We start from the raw sequence: 20,410 nt of genomic DNA on the forward strand, positions 1-20,410 counted from the left end.
TTGTAAAATGGGAATTTTGACGTTCAGTCAAATGGATAAAAATCCATGCTTCAAAAATTGCACAAACATTAGTTGCAGAATGTTGTGACTGTGATAATCTTTATAAAGTCATTAGCATTTTATTTTAACTGTAACACGATAGCATGCATTAACTATTTAAACGATTTATGTATTCTATATCAAAGGCATATCCATTTTGCATCTTATTTCAGATTTCTTAGTAAGTGCATTTTTACAATAACGAACAAATTCACTTATATTTTGAAAACATTAGGGTTTATTCTAACTACTTTCTTCCAGGCCTAGGTTTGTATCTGGTTGAATAAACGCCTAATGTCAACATACTTATATATAGATGTATCAGTCGAATTGTCACCATATCAATGCTCCGTGGGAGTGTCTGTGTTAGCGTCTACTGATGGGTATTAAATAAGTTCGGCAGCACTATAACGTTGGGTCTTTTTTAAGATGACACGAATGGTCTCGTTATATCGTTTAAAATACAGCGAGGCGTGTTCGAACATATTAAAAATTCAAGAAGCGGCTACGACGCAACAACTTAGCAACATGTACCCTGTTCCCTGATGAGTGTTCTAGCTATTTGATATGCAATTCAGTATATAAAAAAAAAGAACACAGGTAATGAGAAAATTCAAAACGTTTGACTGGGTGAGGAAAAGTATTAGACCCGATTTACAGCTTTAAATTAGAAGGAAATGTAAATATATTTTCAAGTAAAAAATATCACACTTTGTTGTTAACCTGTAAGAATTAAATATAACTATTGGATTTATGTCGCCTCGAGTTGAATTTTCATCATATATCATTAGGTAGCTAACCTTGTCTTCATCATCGCGCATTTCAATGGCCCGTTCCACAGCTGATTTAAAAAAGTCCATCACTCGACGATTGTTCAAAGGGGACACATTGAAGTAATCAAATATAATGTCCAGTTTAGGGATAAGTACTGCAATTTAAGTTTGATGGGATTTATTGAAATAGACAAATATGATAGGTACTCAATGCAATGTATAAATGTTGAGGAATAGTAATAGTTGATTATAAATTAACATCTCATTTATAATTTGCAGTCCAAACAACATGATAGCTTTGAATCTTACCTAAAAGAATGGTTAGAGGAGATAACGAAAAATTCGTCAGTTCTTTGGTATATTTCACGAATAAATTATCTGGATTTGTTTGTGAGTTGATATCCATTCCAAATCCAAGGGAAGCTATCACGTCCATTGTGTAAGCACCGAATGTTCTGAAAACAATTTAATGCATGACTGGGATACCCATATGCAATATATGAAGAAAAAATTATTCAAAACTTGAAACTGAACGTCCATACTGCTTGAAGTCTATTGGCTTTCCCTCGTCGGCGTTGGTTTTCAAACTGTCAAGCAACAACTTGTACTTCACTCTAAGTAGAGGGTCCATCTACAAATACACATAAGTTTCATTACGACTACACGTATGAACTTTAATTAAATTTTCAAATTCAAACAAACATTCAAATGAACGCTTATTCAAAGTTTGCGCAGAAAAATGCCAAGAAATACGTATAAATCAAAAGACAAAAGAAAATCGCTTGGTATAATTTAGAATATAGATAATCAAGACTCTTGGGAAATTGTAAGACATCCTTTCAACGCTATGAGTCCTGAGTCCATGGGCATGAGTGGACTCACAATCCCTTACGTTATGGAAATGAATGGACTCAGGACTCCTGACGTTATGGGGATGAGTAGACTCAGGATCCCTGACCTTGTGGGGATAGGTGGTCCTAGGGCCTTTAACGGTGTGGGGATGACTGGATGTAAGAGTCTCTGATGTTTTGGAATATGAGTGGACTAAGAGCCCCTGATGTTGTAAGGATGAGTGGACTCAGGACCCTGGACGTTGTGAGAATGAGTGACTCAGGACCCCTGACATTGTAAGGATGAGTAGACTCAGGACCTCTGACGTTGTGGGGATGAGAAGACTCAGGACCTCTGATGTTGTGGGGATAATTGGACTAAAGACCTACTAACGTTTTTGAGGGATTGGTGGACCTAGAACCCCAGACCTTGTGAGGATGAGTGGACCAAAGACCCCTGATGTTGTGGGGTGAGTGGACTCAGGACCTCTGATGTTGTGGGGATGGGTGGACTCAGGACCCCTGCCGATTTGTGGATGAGTGGACTCAAGAACCCTTATGTTGTAGGGATAATTGGACTAAAGACTCCCTAACGTTTTTGAGGGATGGGTGGACCTAGAACCCCAGACCTTGTGAGGATGAGTGGACCAAAGACCCCTGATGTTGTGGGGTGAATGGACTCAGGACCCCTGATGTTGTGGGGATGGGTGGACTCAGGACCCCTGACGATTTGTGGATGAGTGGACTCAAGAACCCTTATGTTGTGGGGATAATTGGACTCAAGACTCTCTGACGTTATGGGAATGAGTGAACTCAGGACCTCTGACGTAGTGAGGATGGGTGAACCCAGGACCCCTGACGTTGTGGGATGAGTGGACTCAGGACCTCTGATGTTATAAGGATGAGTAGACTAAGGACTCATGACGTTCTGAGGATGAGTGGACTCAGGACCCCTGAAGTTGTGGGATGAGTAAACTCAGGACCCGTGTTGTTCTGGGGATGAGTGGATTTGGAACCCCTGATGTTTTGGGGATTGGTGGACTCAGGACCCCTGACGATTTGTGGATGAGTGGCCTCAGGACCTCTGACGTTATGGGTATGAGTGGACTCAGTACCAATGACGTTGTGAGGATGAGTGGACTCAGGGCCCCTGACGTTGTGGGGATGAGTGGACTCAGGAACTCTGACGTTGTTAGGATGGGTGGACCAAAGACCCCTGACGATTTGCGGGTGAGTGGACTCAGGACCCCTGACGTTGTGAGGATGACTATAAGAGCACACTCACTCACCTTCCTCATTTTTCCACTAGAAAAGGTGGGTAGGAGTGTGTTCCTCATGAACCTCCAGTGATCGTCTTCAACGGCTGTCAGCCCATGCCTCATCTCATTTTTTGATCCAGAAAAATGTTGCTGTAAAAAGAAAAGAAAAGAATGGCATTTTAAAAAGTGGTAACTATATATCCAATTGCGCATGTTTTAATCAATATTCTATAAAAGGGGAGAAATAGTAGAAATCCGTATTCATTTATGGTCCTAAAAGTTCTATGTTCATCGTAACCACGTCCATACGAATAAATGAAGCTCATAGAAAATGTTTAAAATGAGGACAAAAAACCCAATATATAAAAACATCTATAAGGCAAGGTAGTTGTCTTTAAAAAAATAGGAATAAAATAGTAGAAATTTTAGAATGGATGTGATACTTAAGTCGCATTTAAGTGAGCGAAAGTTGAAGTAGTTTCAAAGTTCACTCTAATTTAACAATTCGTGTTATTCAATACTGTTACCTGGGAGACAGGAAACAAACAGAAATAACATTTAAGTTATTCATTCTGGAAAAAAATTACAGATATATTTTGTGGGGGTCTTTTACATGTATTAAAAGATGACTTGAAAATGAAAACAATAATTAATGGCGCCATAATATATATTAAACGGTTGATGTGATTTTACAACAAATATCAAAGTACTGAAGTACTGACGGGAGTTGATTTTATCAATTATCATTTATTTTAAAATCAACTTATCTTGCATGGCAATTAGTTTCTAGTCTGTATTTGAATTACGCCTTTTTTTAAATATAAATTTTTAGACTTTTCCGCCAAGAATTTCGAGACACACCATATGAATCATGTTGTGTAATATTTAAAAATAGATTTCATACTATGTATTAGTAATCGAAACAATTCTTAAAATTGTATGGATCAAAGCACTATTGATATCGAACTCTAGTCTCGATCAACCAGACGCTCGGTTGTCTCCGTTAATCTCCCACAACCAAGAGAGCCTCTCTGTTTGTCGGAGATTAACGGAGAAAGCCGAGCGTTTGGTCGAACGAGACTATATTAAACTCTGGCGTAGGAACACATGAGACTACAAAAATATCTAAATTGTTCGTATTATATAAAAAAAATCTGACTATTTTCAAAGTGTTTATAGATAAGTCTCATTGAAAAACAATGCTTCAGCATACATGACATCGAATTTTTCTATCATTTTAAGTGAACTTAGTCTTGTCAGCGGTGATGATTTGTGCTTCGGTCCAAACACTGTTTCACTTTCGGTTTGCCAGAGTAACTGCATAGGAGAGTTGATTAAAATCAACTCCCAACTATACTTTGAAAGGGTCTTTTATTGATAAAAAATATTATGTGTCGGGCCAAAAACTTGAACATGAAAACAATTTCTAATAGTGTCATTAAACTAATATATATTAAACAGTTACTGTGCTTTTTTTTTTTTTTACAACAATTACTATATTTTGTGAGGGTCTTTTACTAATATGTGTGTCATGCTTAAAACTTTTACATCAAAACAAATATCTAATGGCGCCATAATATATATTAAACAATAACTGTGATGTTTTCTACTATTATTACAAGTATACTTTGTGAAAAAAAACTGTGCCAAAAACTTGAATATGAAAACAATATTTAATGGCCCCATAGTATATATTAAACAGTAAATGTGATTTTTTTTTACAACAATTTCAACAATATTCTGTGAGTGTCTTATATAAATAGAAATTATTATGTGTGTCGGGCCAAAAACTTGAATATGAAAACAATATCAATCGCGCTATAATATATATTAAACAGTTAATGTGATTTGTTTTAAACTATACAAATATTTCTTTAGGGTCTTTTATTAATAAAAAAAATCATGTGTGTAGTGCTAAAAACTCGAATATTAAAACAAAATCTAAGAGCACCATTATATGTATTGAACAGTTAATGTGATATTTTATTGGAAAATCAAAGCTTACAAATCTGTTTGGGGCTTTGGAGAACTCTTTGACAGAGATGTTCTTTATGATCTCTGGGTCAGCTATCAGAAGACTTGGAGTACCTCCTATTTGCAATCTACAACACCGAGACAAAGTATTTTTATAGATGTTTACCGTCAAAGCTGAGATTTCCTACAAATTCACTGTGCACTCAAGAGGACTACTTATGCTCGTGGCAATTTTAAGAATTAATCAATTACCTTGAGAAAAAGGTAATAAAGACAGAAAATATTCAAGTTTTCAATCTAAAATATTTGGGATTTTTCTCAAATAATAGCTTACAGATACAAAATCTCTTAAATTTTATGGTAGACCAGGGACTCGTAACATAAAGCATGCTAAGATTTTGACTTAAGTAGGGTCATAAGTAGGACTTAGGCGGAATCTTAGGACCTACATAAGTCCTGCTTAAGTATGTCTTATACCGTAACATAAAGCAAACTTAGCAATGTATTAGCTAAGTCATGCTTATGTTATAAAGTAAAAACGTATTTTTCATTTCTTTTGTTGAATTTGAATGTATTGGTTTATATAGATACACGTGCATGACATCTTTGATATTAGATGGGGTAGATGTAAATGTACAGACACAACATTCTAGGTGGCATGAGTATATATACATATGTGCCTAAAATTTTAAAGCTCAAACGATGGATCTCGGGCAATATATTCAGTCATTGTTCTGTGGCGTAATATTGCGATGCCTTAGAACTTGATATAATTATATAGTGGATTTCTTTTTATCTTTTGTTCTACCTCTTACCTATCCAATAAAGCAATTCACATAATCTGGGTATAATTCCTTCTTTAAGTCGATATATTGAAATGAGGCAATCGTCGTCTTTAAAATCGCTTAGGGTTTTTCTGTCTTTGAACGTCCTGTTTTTAGTTTCTCAAGTTTCACGAGTTTATATGTGCAGTTACTTCTTGTAAACCGACCATTACGTGTTTACAACCTATCTAACAGTCCACTTGCATACTACCGGTTTATGGAAAATGTGACAGATTATAACGACCACTATTAATATTTTTATCAATCAAATCAAAAAATTTATATTGGTGAATATTAAGATATTCATTCTGTGTAAATATCATCATGTGATTAATACTCTGTAATCATATGCTGAATTTAAATAATTAATAACAATAAAACTTCTAAATGTGTGAAAACAATACTTAAGACATACTTAAGTCACCTCTACCCGCCGCCTAAGTTTTGGGTAAATTGTCTTAGCTAAGCACTCTTCCAGTTACGGACTTAAGTCTAAGTATGTACATAAGTCCTACTTAAGCACTGTCTTTGACTTAAGTACCCTTTATGTTACGAGCCCCTGATAAGTAATATGTTAATCACCCAACCTCCTCAGGGTTTTTTTTAACAAGATAATTATATGTCATTAAAATCCGTATACCCTTGACTGATTAATTATGTTTCATGAAAATTCATATACCCTAACTGAAAAATTGTCTAGATATTCATCTTTAGGAAAATTATTTAAAACAGCAAAGTAATATTCATTAAATTATGAAAGGGCAGCACTAAGGGAATAGGGCTTTAGCAAAGATTCGCAAATAAATGACAACTTGTAAATATTGTATTATCTCCAAAACATTGAAATCTAAACTTACGACATAATAGTAAATATTATGTTAACATTAGGAAAAACCGTACAAAATCTGTATAAAAAATAATGAAGTTCTTTTCTTTTAATAAAATGGGTTTAGTCAAAAACAGTGTGTTAATTTTTGATCCATTCAGTATTTCTGAAATAAAGTATAAGGGAAAATCATAATTGTAATTTCCATTATAAAATAAGCATACCGAACAAGATTAGGAATACACAATAAACGGTTTTATCCTAATAGCTATCATATAACTTAGGTTATCGAGTATTTACTCACCCAACTACTCTCCCGTACTTTGTGATTAAATTTTTGTCAAACTCATAAATACCCTGTAAAGAATGACATTCAAGTGTTAAGATAAAAATTCAGACAATTCATTTGTTAAATCAAACAATTGCACATTACGTAAACGTTCAGTTTTTTATATCTATATAGAATCAGCAAACCATTTTTTTCCCCAATTAACCCTTAAAACCTTTTATTTTTTCAATTTACCTTATTCCCGAAACATATATCACATTACCTGTTTTTGAATCTCTGCCATGCCTCCAATATAAGGGAAGTAATCGGGAGACGGAACACCTAAACGCTTCCAGAATCCAAACTTCCATTTCACGTGACTGAAACAGAGATGATATTTTGTGTTCCTTCAGGGCTTCCATAGCTCAAGCGAACAAAACGACTCGTTGCAAAATGATTGTAATGATAACATGAAGGCAGTACAGTTTATCAAATCGCAGGACTTTAAACAATATTTTATTGTAGGTAATGTATGTTCAGTAAATTATCTAATCATTAAAATACATACATGTAGACACCGACAAACACAAAGGCAATCAAAAAAATCCAAACGTTTATGTTCCCGAGAATGCTTAACACATCCATTGTCTATCCTCGGGTCCGAACTCTGACAAACATTAATAGACGACAAACTGGATTGATTCTAGTCTATACTCGTTCAACCAGACGCTCGGTTGTCTCCGTAAATGTCCGACAAGCAGACATACCAGCTAATTCGCTATTAACTCTAATAATACGGCAACAAGGCACGTAAAGTTAGTGTTCACCATTGCTAGTCTGAATTACATATATTATTGATAGCTATGGGTGCAGACTGTATGGTCAGTCCAGCAAACCTAAATAGGATTTCAGGGATTAACGCAACTTGGACACACAGGCCTGAAGTTCCAACACTTTAAATTCGCCAATCTCCCTGCGAAGAGAAAGTACGACCCTCCAGCCATGCAAACTTTAAGCTATATTTTTAGTGACGTAAATTCTCCATATTATCACTGAGATTATTCGGACTTTTGATAAGTCTAGAGAGCAAAAAAAAAAAAATCCGCGACAAAATGGCTCTTTTATCGCATGCTTTCGGATCTCCTTAGTAAATACATTAAGAGTTTGCATCAACTTTTGTTGCTATCGATAAGTTGGGCGAGTACCTAATACATTTCGTCACGATGCGTTTGTTTATGTATGCACCAGAAGTATTCATCTGTCTATAAATAAAACACAAGGACTCTTCCATAAAGTGCAGTTTGACATGCGAACGTTTTATTCTGCAGACGGGGAAATAAAAACATGCATACCATGACCAAAAAAAATGTTTCGATTTGAAACTGACCAGGACACTGGTCCAAGAGTCGAGAAAAAGTCTTTTTGAATTAACTTAAAACCATCGTTTAGACAAAGAAACTTCTTTGGGAATTATGCCAGAAATTTAAGGTTTGTTTTGCTTATAACTGTATTTTTATTTTAAAATTTTGAATATTTAGTCAGAGTAAAACTTTACTGACTTATTCTTCTTTAAAAACCTATCAAGCTTTATATGTATTTGTTATCTTTTTTAAGGTAGGATTTATCTACTCTTGAGTTTTGCTCCTCGTGATGTACTTATAATTTTTTATTTGTAAAATTGTGCGCTTTATAAATTATAATAATAATAATAATTATCAAAGCCCCATCCAGATTATGACAGGTAATTTTGATTGAAACAAAAATATATTATTTTTATAACTGAAAATTTACATGTATCTTATCTGTAGTAAGAAATGGTCCCCCTTGTCAGCGACCGAAAGAAAGTTTTCTCGAATCTGATGCTGTGTGGTTCTGTAATGTCCCTGTCGGTGAGAATTTGAGCAGTTTTCTCAGCTCCTACAGCAAAACCACAAACTTATCAAAAGTATTTAGAGAACATTCCATAAGAGCAATAGGAGCATTCATTCTGTCCAAGTGCATGCATGGGCACTCACAAGGAGAACCATTTTAAAAAGGCCTTGGACTTTCAGTAAGACGTAACTATCTATTTCTTGGGTCAAAACAAGTTAAAATGACCCTGATTTCAAGTGAAATATACACCGATTGTGTAGTTTTCTCTAAAAAGCCAGACAAATCTTGTTAATTTCAAAGAGCAATGGCTGAAGGACAAGCTATAAATTATAGACAGGCCTACGTCAAATTGCTGTTTGACAAAACTACCCAAAGTCCAAGCTCTTGATAAAATGGTTCTAATTTCAGTCACTGAACAAAAGTCCATAAAGAGCATTATCGAGTGTCTTTCAGCTATCTAGTGATGAAGAAAAAAATTAGAAGGCTGAGTCAATCAGCGAAAATCATGCACCAACATCCAGCTTGCAAACGTTACCAAGAACCAAAAGACACGCTATTATGGCTAATTCATCATCTTCATCAACGTGAAACTCAGATAATGAAATGTGATCTTACCGGATGGCAGATGGATTAACTCTTCAAAGATTTTGAAATTCAAAGTCAAGTAGAAGGGAAGAGACCATTTAGACCAATATGATTTCGTAACTGCACAGTAAATATTGACAATCTTAACATTGATACAAAATAGTTTAGAAAATGAAAATACAGAAATCTGAGTGGTTTTGATTGTTTATTATTTGATGTTGAGAGTATGACAGTTCATCGTTAAAAATACTGTTTACTGTTGACATAAAATTGTTGAAATTTTACTTGAATTACGTGATCAACGCTTCTTGGAAATAAATGCATCACTTTATAATCCTTTGGGAAACAAAACACTTATTAACTTAGTTACTGACTGACTATGGAACTACACCGGATTGATCAGTTTTATAGACAACTCAGCTTCGCCTCGCCGTCCATATTACTGATCAACCTGATATAGTTCCGTAGTCAGTCAGTAACTAAACTAATAAGTAATATTGCCATGTACCCTGTCCAAAAAGTTATCTACCCAATAATTAATACAAATGTTGTTAAAGGGATGTCTCAATATATAACATCAAAATATGTAAAATTCCCCCCCCCCCCCCCCTCCTATCCTTTGAGCAGCAATGACGTTATAAATGTATTTCACAGATTTTGATATTCAAATATGACAAAAATGTATTGTGTCTTGCTTTTAACTTGTTATTCGACAGTAATATTTTTGACTACAATAATTACTACTTTTTAATCAAACAAGAAATGATATTGTAATTTTTTTTTATCAAAATCGTTGCCATATCACTTTATCCTAATTCAAATAATTTAAAAAAAATATTTAGTTTCTTATGTTTCGTTTAACGATGTTTAATTTATGCATATACATGTGCCTGAAAAATTATTGTTTTTGCATTCATTTTTGCAAAACGATTATCATCCTTTACATAATCCTGAAAGGAATACCGTAGCACCACATTTTTTTTCAAAAACGTTTTCTAGAATGATTTAGTGAGTAATGGGACTCTTCTGTAGACGAACAGTTTATCTTTATTTCACCAAAATCAAACTAAATGACACAAGTTTGTTTGTCATTTACAAACTTACAATTGCAAAACGTATTCTCATTCAAAAAGGACTCGGAACATCAATAATAAGAATAATTTTTTTTATTAAACTTTTTTTTTCATAAAAAATATACAAAAAGGACTTGAATTTTATTGAATACAGTTCTCATCTTTACATAAAATATAATAATCAAATCTTTTTGGAAAAATCTCACAAGGGTACATTCAACACCAGAGCATTATTTAAAAAAATCCCTCTATTGTTAAACATGAAAAACATCTAAGAATTCTAACTTCTAAAAACACCCCAAAATAAAAAAAAAACACAGTATATAAGTTTATTATACATATTGTTAGTTATTATTCAAAGCATTTAAAAAATGGTATACAATTTTTTTTTTAAACATACAAAAATTAAAACATCAATTGTCTCTTTTATAAGATACATGAAATAATCTTGAAATTAAATCATCAAACCATGACAACAAACGAGTCGCCTCCCTTGACACGGGAATTGGCTATGAAAGTTTTGACAGCCTCCATTTTGACATCTCTTTCCATCACATTGGCTTTCATCACGGTCGCCCCTTTGCCACCCTGCAACGTAAAGGAGAAGGGATAAGCATCGCAGTAGTAGGGATACCGTACTCCGTGCGTTTGAACGTAATTCGAGCACGCTTCTTTGTTGTTAATTTCCACAATTCTTTCATTTTCCGTGAAAACCATCACATCTCCGTGGTACATTTTCCCCATTTTAATGTTCTCACATACGGCTTTCATTCTTGAACAGTATGGTCGTAGATCCAATACCTTTGTGGTAAGCCTAGCTTCAAACTCACAGGGTTGGTGTGATATCAAATGTTCTTTATTGCTTCTTTGTTTGAGGCCCAACTCACTTATTTCATTCCCATAAGCCAAATCCGCTAAGATATTTGCAGGTGATATTTGCAGTGCTTTAAATTGACCAATTTCGTTGATCTGGATGACTTCGCCCAGTTCATTTAACCCATACAAGTCACCATAACCTGTAGTCAATATCGGTAAGATTCCAGTTTGGGACAAAAGTTGGTTTTCTGCATTAAGTTTTTTCGACAGAGTGTAATTGAAAATATAAACACCCCTTTTCAACAACTGTTCGATTAAATCTGTTGGACAGTTATTAGATTTATTTGAATGGTAACAAAAATATGTGGCGTTGAAAAGAAATACAGCATCGGATATTTTCTTCTCAGCTAACGAATTTGGAGAATGAAAACTGTAGGGTATTACCAAATTTTGACTGTGTGTGAGAAAGGCGGAGGGACAGCAAAACGATTCAGCCACTGTAGACGACACATTCACTCCACCCCATTCAAATAATTTCCTTCTAAAACTCTTAGAGAGAAACGAGAATCCAATTTTACCGGAAATATAAATGGAACCTCTCAACATGGTGGCATCTACATGTAAGAAGTGACAAAATTTCCGACTAGGAAGGTTCAAAGCTACGTTTGTTTGCGCAGACCCTGTAACTACTTTTAGGTCTCCCTGAAGTCCGACTTTTATAATAGCAGCATTTACATTTACGTCAAAACTCGCGGTCAAATTTGCCTGCGGTTGGGCTACAACGTTGACTTGTTGAGGATACATATCACTATCGTTTCCGATAATATTGAATCCATATCCAAAAGACACTGGACCGTTTAGGCCTATTTTAAGGTTAACAGATGCCAAGCCAGCAATACCGTACACAAAGTCAAAATCTCCAAACTTGAAATATTCAGAAAGAGTATGTCTGATAATACCATTGTTTGCTCGACATGGATTTCCTGCGGTAAGACCCAACCCTAAGCGGAATTTCCAAGACTTCATGAACAGATCATATTCTCGGCCAAACAACTTAAGAGTCATGAACGCAGATGACATAAAAAGGTTTGTATCAACCAGCGAGCTAGCAGATCCTGCAGTTACAAGATTTGTCCGCTTTCCAAACACCTTTACATCTAGATTTGTATTGGCGTTGAAATCAAATTCAGATCCGCGAACTTGAGATTCAGTTTTAATTTGCACGTAAACCCCAAAATTTTGCGACTCTCGTTTGACCTCGTGAACATTTTCTTTGATATTAAGTTCTCTCTTGATTTTGTCTATTTCTAATGTCTTTGCAATTATATCTGAATGATATTCTTTAATGCAATATTTTTGCAGATCAAAGAACATGTTTTTTACTGCATTGAGTATATCGTTGTCTTTTGATTCACGTGCGATATTTACTATTCTGTTTGAATCAGCTGGAGTCATCCATTTGCCTTTGTACGTGAGAGTTTTCAAACACTGAAGAGCCTCAATCTTACTTCTTGTGTTCAAAAGTCTTCCTAAAATAAGCTCATAGCTCTTCTGGCCCGGAATATTTTTAAACGCTCGAATGCTTAGAATTCTATAGTATGTTTCATTACCCTTTAATTGTTCCTCTAAAGGTCTTGAAGCGCTCTCCGAGTGCGTATTTCCTAAAGCGGATATTAGAGCGCATTTTTCATCATGACGGACATCATTCTTGAATAGAGCTCCACTCAGAATAGGAATGATCTTGTGCTGCAAACCTTTACTTCCCAAAACTCCCAAAACAAGAATGGATCGAATCTGTACGTCTTCATCAAAGGTGCTCTTCCTTCTTTTTGATATCGCGTAAACAAAATCTTCAGAAACGTTTGAAAGTTGTGTTATGGCGCCTAGAGCGAGATAATGATCGCCTTTTATTGTTTCTTTAGCCTCTATCATCTCCAGCAAAACTTTTTGTCCCTGGTTTGTGTCTGATGCCCCAAGCATTGCAATAAGGACTGATCGGGAATCACTGTCTAAATAATTCTTAGTGAAAATTATCTTTTTGATAACAGAAAACGCAGACTTGGTTTTTTTAATCAGGTCGATACCAAGAGACAGTCGACGGTTTGGAAACGGTTGGCTCATTATCTTACTGACATCTTCATAGAAATCACTGTCTTTATACTCCTCCTGATATGGTATTGGTTGAAACGCCATTTCGTCAATCGCAGAGTATTTAGTATCTTTAGCCGCTAGAGTAATTTGTACGTAGTCCAATTCTCTGCTGGCTTTAGAGTTCGTTATTCTTGTCATGGAAATCAATGAACCTAATGCGGTTACGTGACCTTTGAAGGAGGGTAAGGGGGCAAGGTTCGTGTCGTCCCCATCGGCTGGCCCCTCCCCAAGGTCCATATCCTGACCGATCTGGAACACCTCCATCATGGTGATGATTTCAGGAGACCCAGCCTCCCCCATGCACACTTTCTTCTCCTCGCGATCAGTAATCATGGTCTCTGTTTTCACTGTCCTATTGAAGTCGTAACATTGCATGCCGAGTCGGGATTTTGAAGAAACGCGTGAAGTTATAACCTGTTTTCCATTTTCAGTCGATATTTTCTCCTTTTTCTCATCCATAGGTAGTATTTCGCTGTCTATGAACCGCAGTATGCGAGCTATAAAGGTAGCTTCCGCCTCCGTAGAAGCATTGTAATAGACGTTCAGGATTTTTCCAGTACTTAAATTCTGAGAAAACAAAACTATTATTTTTGATAGAGAATTGGTCGAATCTTGGTTGCAAGTCAAATTCTTAAAAGCTGCCTTAGTCTGATTTTTATATTCAGAGGAGCATACTGCATTCAGAATTCTAAGTACAGCGATAGAGATATTAGATTCTCTTGGAAAAGCTGTTACTGAGAATGTGATGTTGACTTCCGAAAGAAAATTCCAAACATCAAGACCTTTAAATGGCGTGGAATCATTCGTTTTCATCAAAATGTCGCTCTCCATTGTGTAAGATAGTGACAAGTTGTAGACATATCTCATCTGTGGCTGAAACCCTGGTGCAAAAGGCATTTCGCACGTCATTCCCTGCCAGCCACGCTCACACGTGCACGTGTCTGGGGCCGTACAGTTACCGTGGCTAGTACAGGGCATTCCACAGATTGCTACGTCACACTTGTCTCCAGTCCATCCTACGTCACAATGGCAAGTGCCCGGACGCACGCAAGCACCTTGGTGACACATGGGCTGGCAGACTGGTTCGTCACAGAATTGACCCGAGTATCCAGCAGGACAGGCCGCTGTGAAAGTGAAGAATGGTTCTGAGTAAAGCGTCTATACATATATTTACACTTTAAACAAAAAAGAAATTCGCTCTCCTCAAATGCACGGGGACAACGAACACCTGCACCGGAGCAAACCTAAGATGATATTTTAGTTAAGATCAGCGTTGTAATTAAAACTGAAGGCAAATTAAATGAGCTGTCAATTGTTAAAATTATTTTATTTTCGCTTTATCCATAAAAAACGTTGCTAACGAAATCGGAAGATGTTTTTCGTTAGTCAAAGCAATTAGCTTAAATATTTTATATAAAAATTCGCGTGACGTTAAACGTTAAGAGGTGTTTAATCAATGTTTTTTTTTAGAACAGAACTCACTTAGCGAATTTTGTTCCGGTTGGTTGACCGGTTGTAGTGTGAGTGGGAGAGATATGGCTACCACTACAACCACCACCAAGGAAAGGACCAGCAGCGACCACAGCAGCCTCCGACCGGATGTCTGCAATCAGATCACAAGTTCAAGTCTACCTATAATGAACTGTTCTGTGAAATTTAAGTGAAATTGCTCAAGAGGTTCATTTATCTTAATTAAAAATTGTGTATGCATTCGACATGTATTTTTTTAAATACATGAAATTAATTAAATAAGAATAGTACAAATGTATTAAGGAAATATATTAATCATAATCTCTAATCGTGAAACAAGAATTAAGTGTAATAATTTTTATTTAATATTGTCAACTTTTTTAATCACAAAAGCATTAATAGAACGGATTAAATGTTTCTCTCCAATTTAGAGTCAAATATGATTGTCGTAATGTAACAAAATACCAAAAGATACATGTATGATAGCAATAATTATAACCGAACAATTTAAAAACACGTTCAAATATTTACATCTACTTGGAACCCCCCCCCCTTTTTGCGCAAAAAATTGTGTTAATACGAAATTGATTTCGATGTAGCTTCTATCAACCAAACTGATCGACAGTAACAATTAGTTACGAACTTTTATTTACTGTCAATGTGTCAATTATTGCAGAAAAAGTTACATTACTCGCTGACATGTTACTTGCACGTCACGTACATGTGCAAACAATAAATTTACAGTGTACGAAAAGAAATAGAATGGTTCCTAAGATATGTTGTTTTTGATAAAATTGTACTCAAATATTTCTGGTTCTATTCAATGTATAATGAGCAGGTATTATAGCGTCTGCAAGCATGCGCACTCGTGGACTTTGGGAACGCTGTCTACTAGGACTTTACCAAGACGTCATTTATAACATATCTTAGGTTGCCAAATACAAAAGATATTGAACCGAAACTTCATTAAGGACATCATTTTACACTCAAACTTTCATTTACTATACAAATGATTTACATCTACAATTTGAAGCAATAAAATGTAATTAAAAAAATCACGATAGTTCAACTCTTTTATACAGTGTACTGATGAATACCTATCGTAATCAGTTTTCCTACTGGGCTTTCTATTTATATTTCTATTCAGATTTTTTTTTCTGTTAAGTTTAAATAGAGAAAAATACATACCCTTTTCCAAATCACAGCCAGTACCAGCCCGAGACTCCAATATCAGCTCGAGGGCCGAAAGCCCGAGGAATGATATTGGTCGAGGGATGATACAGGCTTTGATATGGAAAAAGGGTATCTATTACATTTATTCCATATTTAGTAAAAAAAAAAATTTAAAAGCATCAACTTGAATAAATTGATCCTAAATATCATTTGAAAGTAGTCTGTACTTGTATTTGATAAAAACATGAGATCTTATTGTTTTACCAAACATGTAGCTACAGAACAACGATTTCCCCAGGTTTTCAAATAAACTGCTCCAAAACATTTAATTTGCTAGCATTTGTAGTTTTAAACTTGTCGACGGTAACAAATGTTTTATTTTTCGTTTGTATACATGCACAAATGCCGAAACGAAAGAAGACAGAGGAGTTCCGAAATAGATATGATAGGGATCCGTTTCAGCCTAAGAGGGCTAAATAAATAACCTGTATCAGCCCCGGAGGCCGATACGAGTTTTGTGATGTCATTTGTATCACTCATGCAAAAACTCTGTATTTATTACTAAGTATTTAACAAATGTGTATGATATAAATTAATTTATGTCTACCAAGATATTTAATGTTAACAAATCATATAGATCATGGAAACTTTCATTTTGTCAAATATTTTTATTTTATTTATAGTTTTAAATTATTCTTACATGCTAGTAACTGATCCTAGTACTTCTATTCATAAAAAAAATGACCACCAAATGGTGATGTGATTCATATTTTCTATTGGTTGTAATTCCACATTTTATGTCTCTGTCTGTGATCTTCAATAACATTTACAATCTATAGAAAATGTTCACAGTCTGTACAGCTGATAACAGGATATTTATTTTAATTGTGAAGTGCACCCTACCTACGTAATTAAGATTTGCAATATTCATTCAAGTACTTATGTATAACAAAGGGGTGGCTATGCGTGAAAAGGAGCATTTTCCTTTAGTTATCCTAGTCAAATTAGACTGATCCAATAATCGACACCTTACCCCAAGAATACTAATAAAATCTTAATTAGGGAAAAAAGGGGGTTGTCTCCTTTTCAAAAAATTTTATTAAGAAAATGTGAGTACAACGACGAAAAGTCCCCCCCCCCCCATCCGAAATTTTAAATTTAAATATGAAACAAACTATTAAAGAACACTGCTTAAAATGAAACGGAAGAAATGTATATTTCCCATTAATTAAGAATCAGTCATAAGTATTTGAACCCTTGGCCCCTGTATCCACACCTGATGTGAATCATTGCACTCTGACCAGGGCTTGTGTTATTTTTAGACGGGGTCACGTGACCCTGTCTATTAGTTTACTGTCAGCCGAATTCTCAAACCGGAAGGCACGCGTAGAACACATGAATTGAGTCTAGGCGTAAGAAAATAGTGCAGAAAATGTTCATGCATTTCAGTAAATATGTATCATAAAAACACGCATTAAATCTGTTTAAGTCCTCTGTGTATAAACAAAGTTCTATTTAGAAAATAAACAAATAGTTTTATTGATCAAAATATTCTTGCTCGGATTCAAATTTGGAATGAGTTAAGAAACTGAATGCACAGCGCCGTTGAAGATTCAATTGGTGTACGAGCTCAATAATCAGTAGAAGAGGTTGAAGGCAATGTGCCATTTTTGGAAGTTAAAATCGGGACGGGTTATACACAGATGTTTTACAAATTAAATAGGTGTTTCATTGGCTTCCAGTCTACCTGCGGTATGACTGCTGTTCGTCTCTATAGGAATTTTGTACAAAGAAAATAAAAACAAGTCTGAATTTGCCTTCTCGTTCGTTGGCACTTTAATTGATTAAACTTAATTTAAATTTTAAACAATGCATTGTAAGCATAATCTATAATAGATTATACATTTTCGAAGACATATATATCATATAATATATACAATATTATCGATTGAAGAACCAAGTTAAATGTTAATGTTCATGTTTTCCGGCTTAGTTGGAATCAGGCTTGGGGTGAATTACATTGTAAAATAATGCATTACATTACCATTACTTCATGAATCAGGGCATTAAATTACCATTACCATTACTTAATTTTCTTGAAGTAATGCATTACATTACCATTACATGAGTAAAGTAATGCATTACCATTACTTTGTGAAAAGTCAATAAGTTTTAAAAAAGTAATTTAAAAACTAAATAAAGAGTTTTTGTAAATATTTAATAAATAAAACATGATTTAAATATTTACAGGTTCATGTTCACTATTAGGTTCAAATTTAATGACTTATACAAGATTGCTGTTGCACTTGTAGTTCTTAAAGTAAGGTTGGTCCCGTAACATTTACACGTTAATGGCGGAGTTGACAATCTCTGTTATTTATGTCTCTGATTTTCGGAGTATGATTTTTAATGAAAGGAACAGTTGTGTCGAAATTCGTGTAGGTGATGCACGAGTTTACACAAAATAATAGTAAGTGGCGAACGGATTTATTTTTACCTATTAATTGTGCATGAATCGCAAATGAAGAAAATCGTGTCAGATAAGCCGGTCTTAAAAATCAAAATGGCGACCGTGACAAATCTTTTCATTGTCAAAGTTCTTGGAATCTTATTGTAAAAAAATATTTCTAACGTCAGGTGCCTGTGTTTGTTATCGGTATACAAATGTTCACTTTGTTTGTTAATTCAGCAGTTTTAGAGTTTTCGGGGTTTTCATAAAACTTTTATTACAGATACCGTCCGACTTGTGGATTTTCCTTTGGATCACAAAATTGAATAAATCTAATGATTAAAATTATCTACTTTGATATAGTTGTTTGATTTTCCCGGTTAGTAGTAATTTTTAAAAATTTTCCTTGGGGTCTTATTTTACATAATATACCGTTGTGTCAATTTTCTACAATTATGAAGGCCGGGATTGAGTAAAATTTAAACAAAGTATCAGACAATTGCAAAAAAGCCGAATTAACATAGATTGTAACAACTAATTCAAACTCAGAAATTTTGGAAGCATATTCGAGGAAATCCAATTACAAATTCAAACTTTCAAGACCCCGTCTTTCAGTACTCTCAGTACTTTGATTTAGACTGTATTTTTAGCAAAAAATGACTCTAACGACTTAATTTTGTACGAAATCGTCTAAATTTTTAACACAAAATGGGTTATTTTACAACGTAAATATATATTTTGGTCAAACGACTATTTTGAGAGGGTCATTTTTCTTCGTTAAACTGGTATCACCTGTACACTTTGAACAGAATAAGTCTCGTTCATGCAAAATACACGAAGAAGCTAATAGTTTTCATATGTCTTTTAATTATTTTCTAGATAACAGGGGCTTTTGTTGATTTATATAATTCTCCTGTCAAATATTTCAAAATAAACATTATTTGAGGTAAAACTTACTGTTTTGAAAAAGTGGATTTTCGGGTTCTCTTCTGAAGTACTGGTAAAAGGGGGAAAAATTAAAATTAGAATTTTTTTCAATAAAGAATTCAGATGCATGTTAACAAATTTCTAAACAAATTGAACAATAAAACTAAATTTTACCACATTTGCTGTAGGTCATCCATTATGACTGAGTCTTTAAACTTCCTCAATATTAAAGTCTGTCGGAGAACTCATATGCAGGTCCTGAAGTTAAAATACTTTATAGGATACAATGCTTAAATAACATGCACAAAACATGAGAGCATGCGGCAATTTGAAGAATTCATTTCCATAAATTATAAAATGAGATGACTTTAGGAAGTATCACCAAATCATATGATTACTTCATGTTTAATTGTAGTGATTTGCATATTATGATCAATTTCCGGTTTTTGCAAATTTGTTCATGTAAACTATAAATTGAAACATTTACTTTTTTTTCGCGGTTTATAAAGTGTAAACTGTCCAAAGTTATGTTATACCGTTTAAAATAGGTGAAGTTCAAATTAAAGGAGCATTGTTATGGGGTTTTTTTTAATTGTTCTTTTTGTTATTATTTTTAAAATGTTTATTCCTTAACCAAGACATTTTTAATTCCAACTAGTTTACCGTCAGTTGTCAAGTAATAACCAAGGTTAATAGTTCACATTTCTTTGTTTTGTAAACAAATGGTTTGTACAAAATTATGTTGAATATGCTGACAAAAGCTTTGTTTCCCTTTGTTGATTTTTTTTTCTGTCTGCAAGTGTAACATAAGCATGATAAAACAGTTTCAAGTGTTGTTATCTCTTTTTTTTTCAAAAAATATAATTCCTTTTCGGCAGCCTAGATGTAAACAATAATACAGGACGCGAGTCTTGTTTTCATAACACCAAGTTTTATGCTCTATATTTCTGATGACTCGTCAACTTGTGTTAATGTTTTGGCTAGCGATTGGAAATACCTCGATAAACATTAGAAATACCTCGATAAACATTAGAAATATCTCGATAAACATTAGAAATACCTCGATAAGCATTAGAAATACCTCGATAAGCATTAGAAATA

General features: G+C 34.4%; 1 protein-coding gene across 1 annotated transcript in view; it reads right to left on the minus strand.

Annotated features, from left to right (window-relative positions):
- LOC128164766 (uncharacterized) overlaps positions 1-15,461 on the minus strand; it is a 34,044-nt gene extending 18,583 nt beyond the window's left edge. The window contains exons 1-9 of the mRNA XM_052828760.1: positions 15,452-15,461; positions 14,773-14,893; positions 7,077-7,173; positions 6,830-6,882; positions 4,907-5,003; positions 2,932-3,051; positions 1,355-1,443; positions 1,122-1,267; positions 840-967 (exon numbers count right to left, since the gene is read on the minus strand). Of these exons, the coding sequence (XP_052684720.1) occupies positions 840-967; positions 1,122-1,267; positions 1,355-1,443; positions 2,932-3,051; positions 4,907-5,003; positions 6,830-6,882; positions 7,077-7,173; positions 14,773-14,893; positions 15,452-15,461 (861 nt within the window). The remainder of the gene's footprint in view (positions 1-839; positions 968-1,121; positions 1,268-1,354; positions 1,444-2,931; positions 3,052-4,906; positions 5,004-6,829; positions 6,883-7,076; positions 7,174-14,772; positions 14,894-15,451) is intronic.
- Between the last annotated feature and the right edge of the window lie 4,949 nt (positions 15,462-20,410).

The sequence above is a fragment of the Crassostrea angulata genome, chromosome 10 (assembly GCF_025612915.1).
Source record: "Crassostrea angulata isolate pt1a10 chromosome 10, ASM2561291v2, whole genome shotgun sequence".
In the NCBI taxonomy this organism is placed as follows: Eukaryota; Metazoa; Mollusca; class Bivalvia; order Ostreida; family Ostreidae; genus Magallana; species Magallana angulata.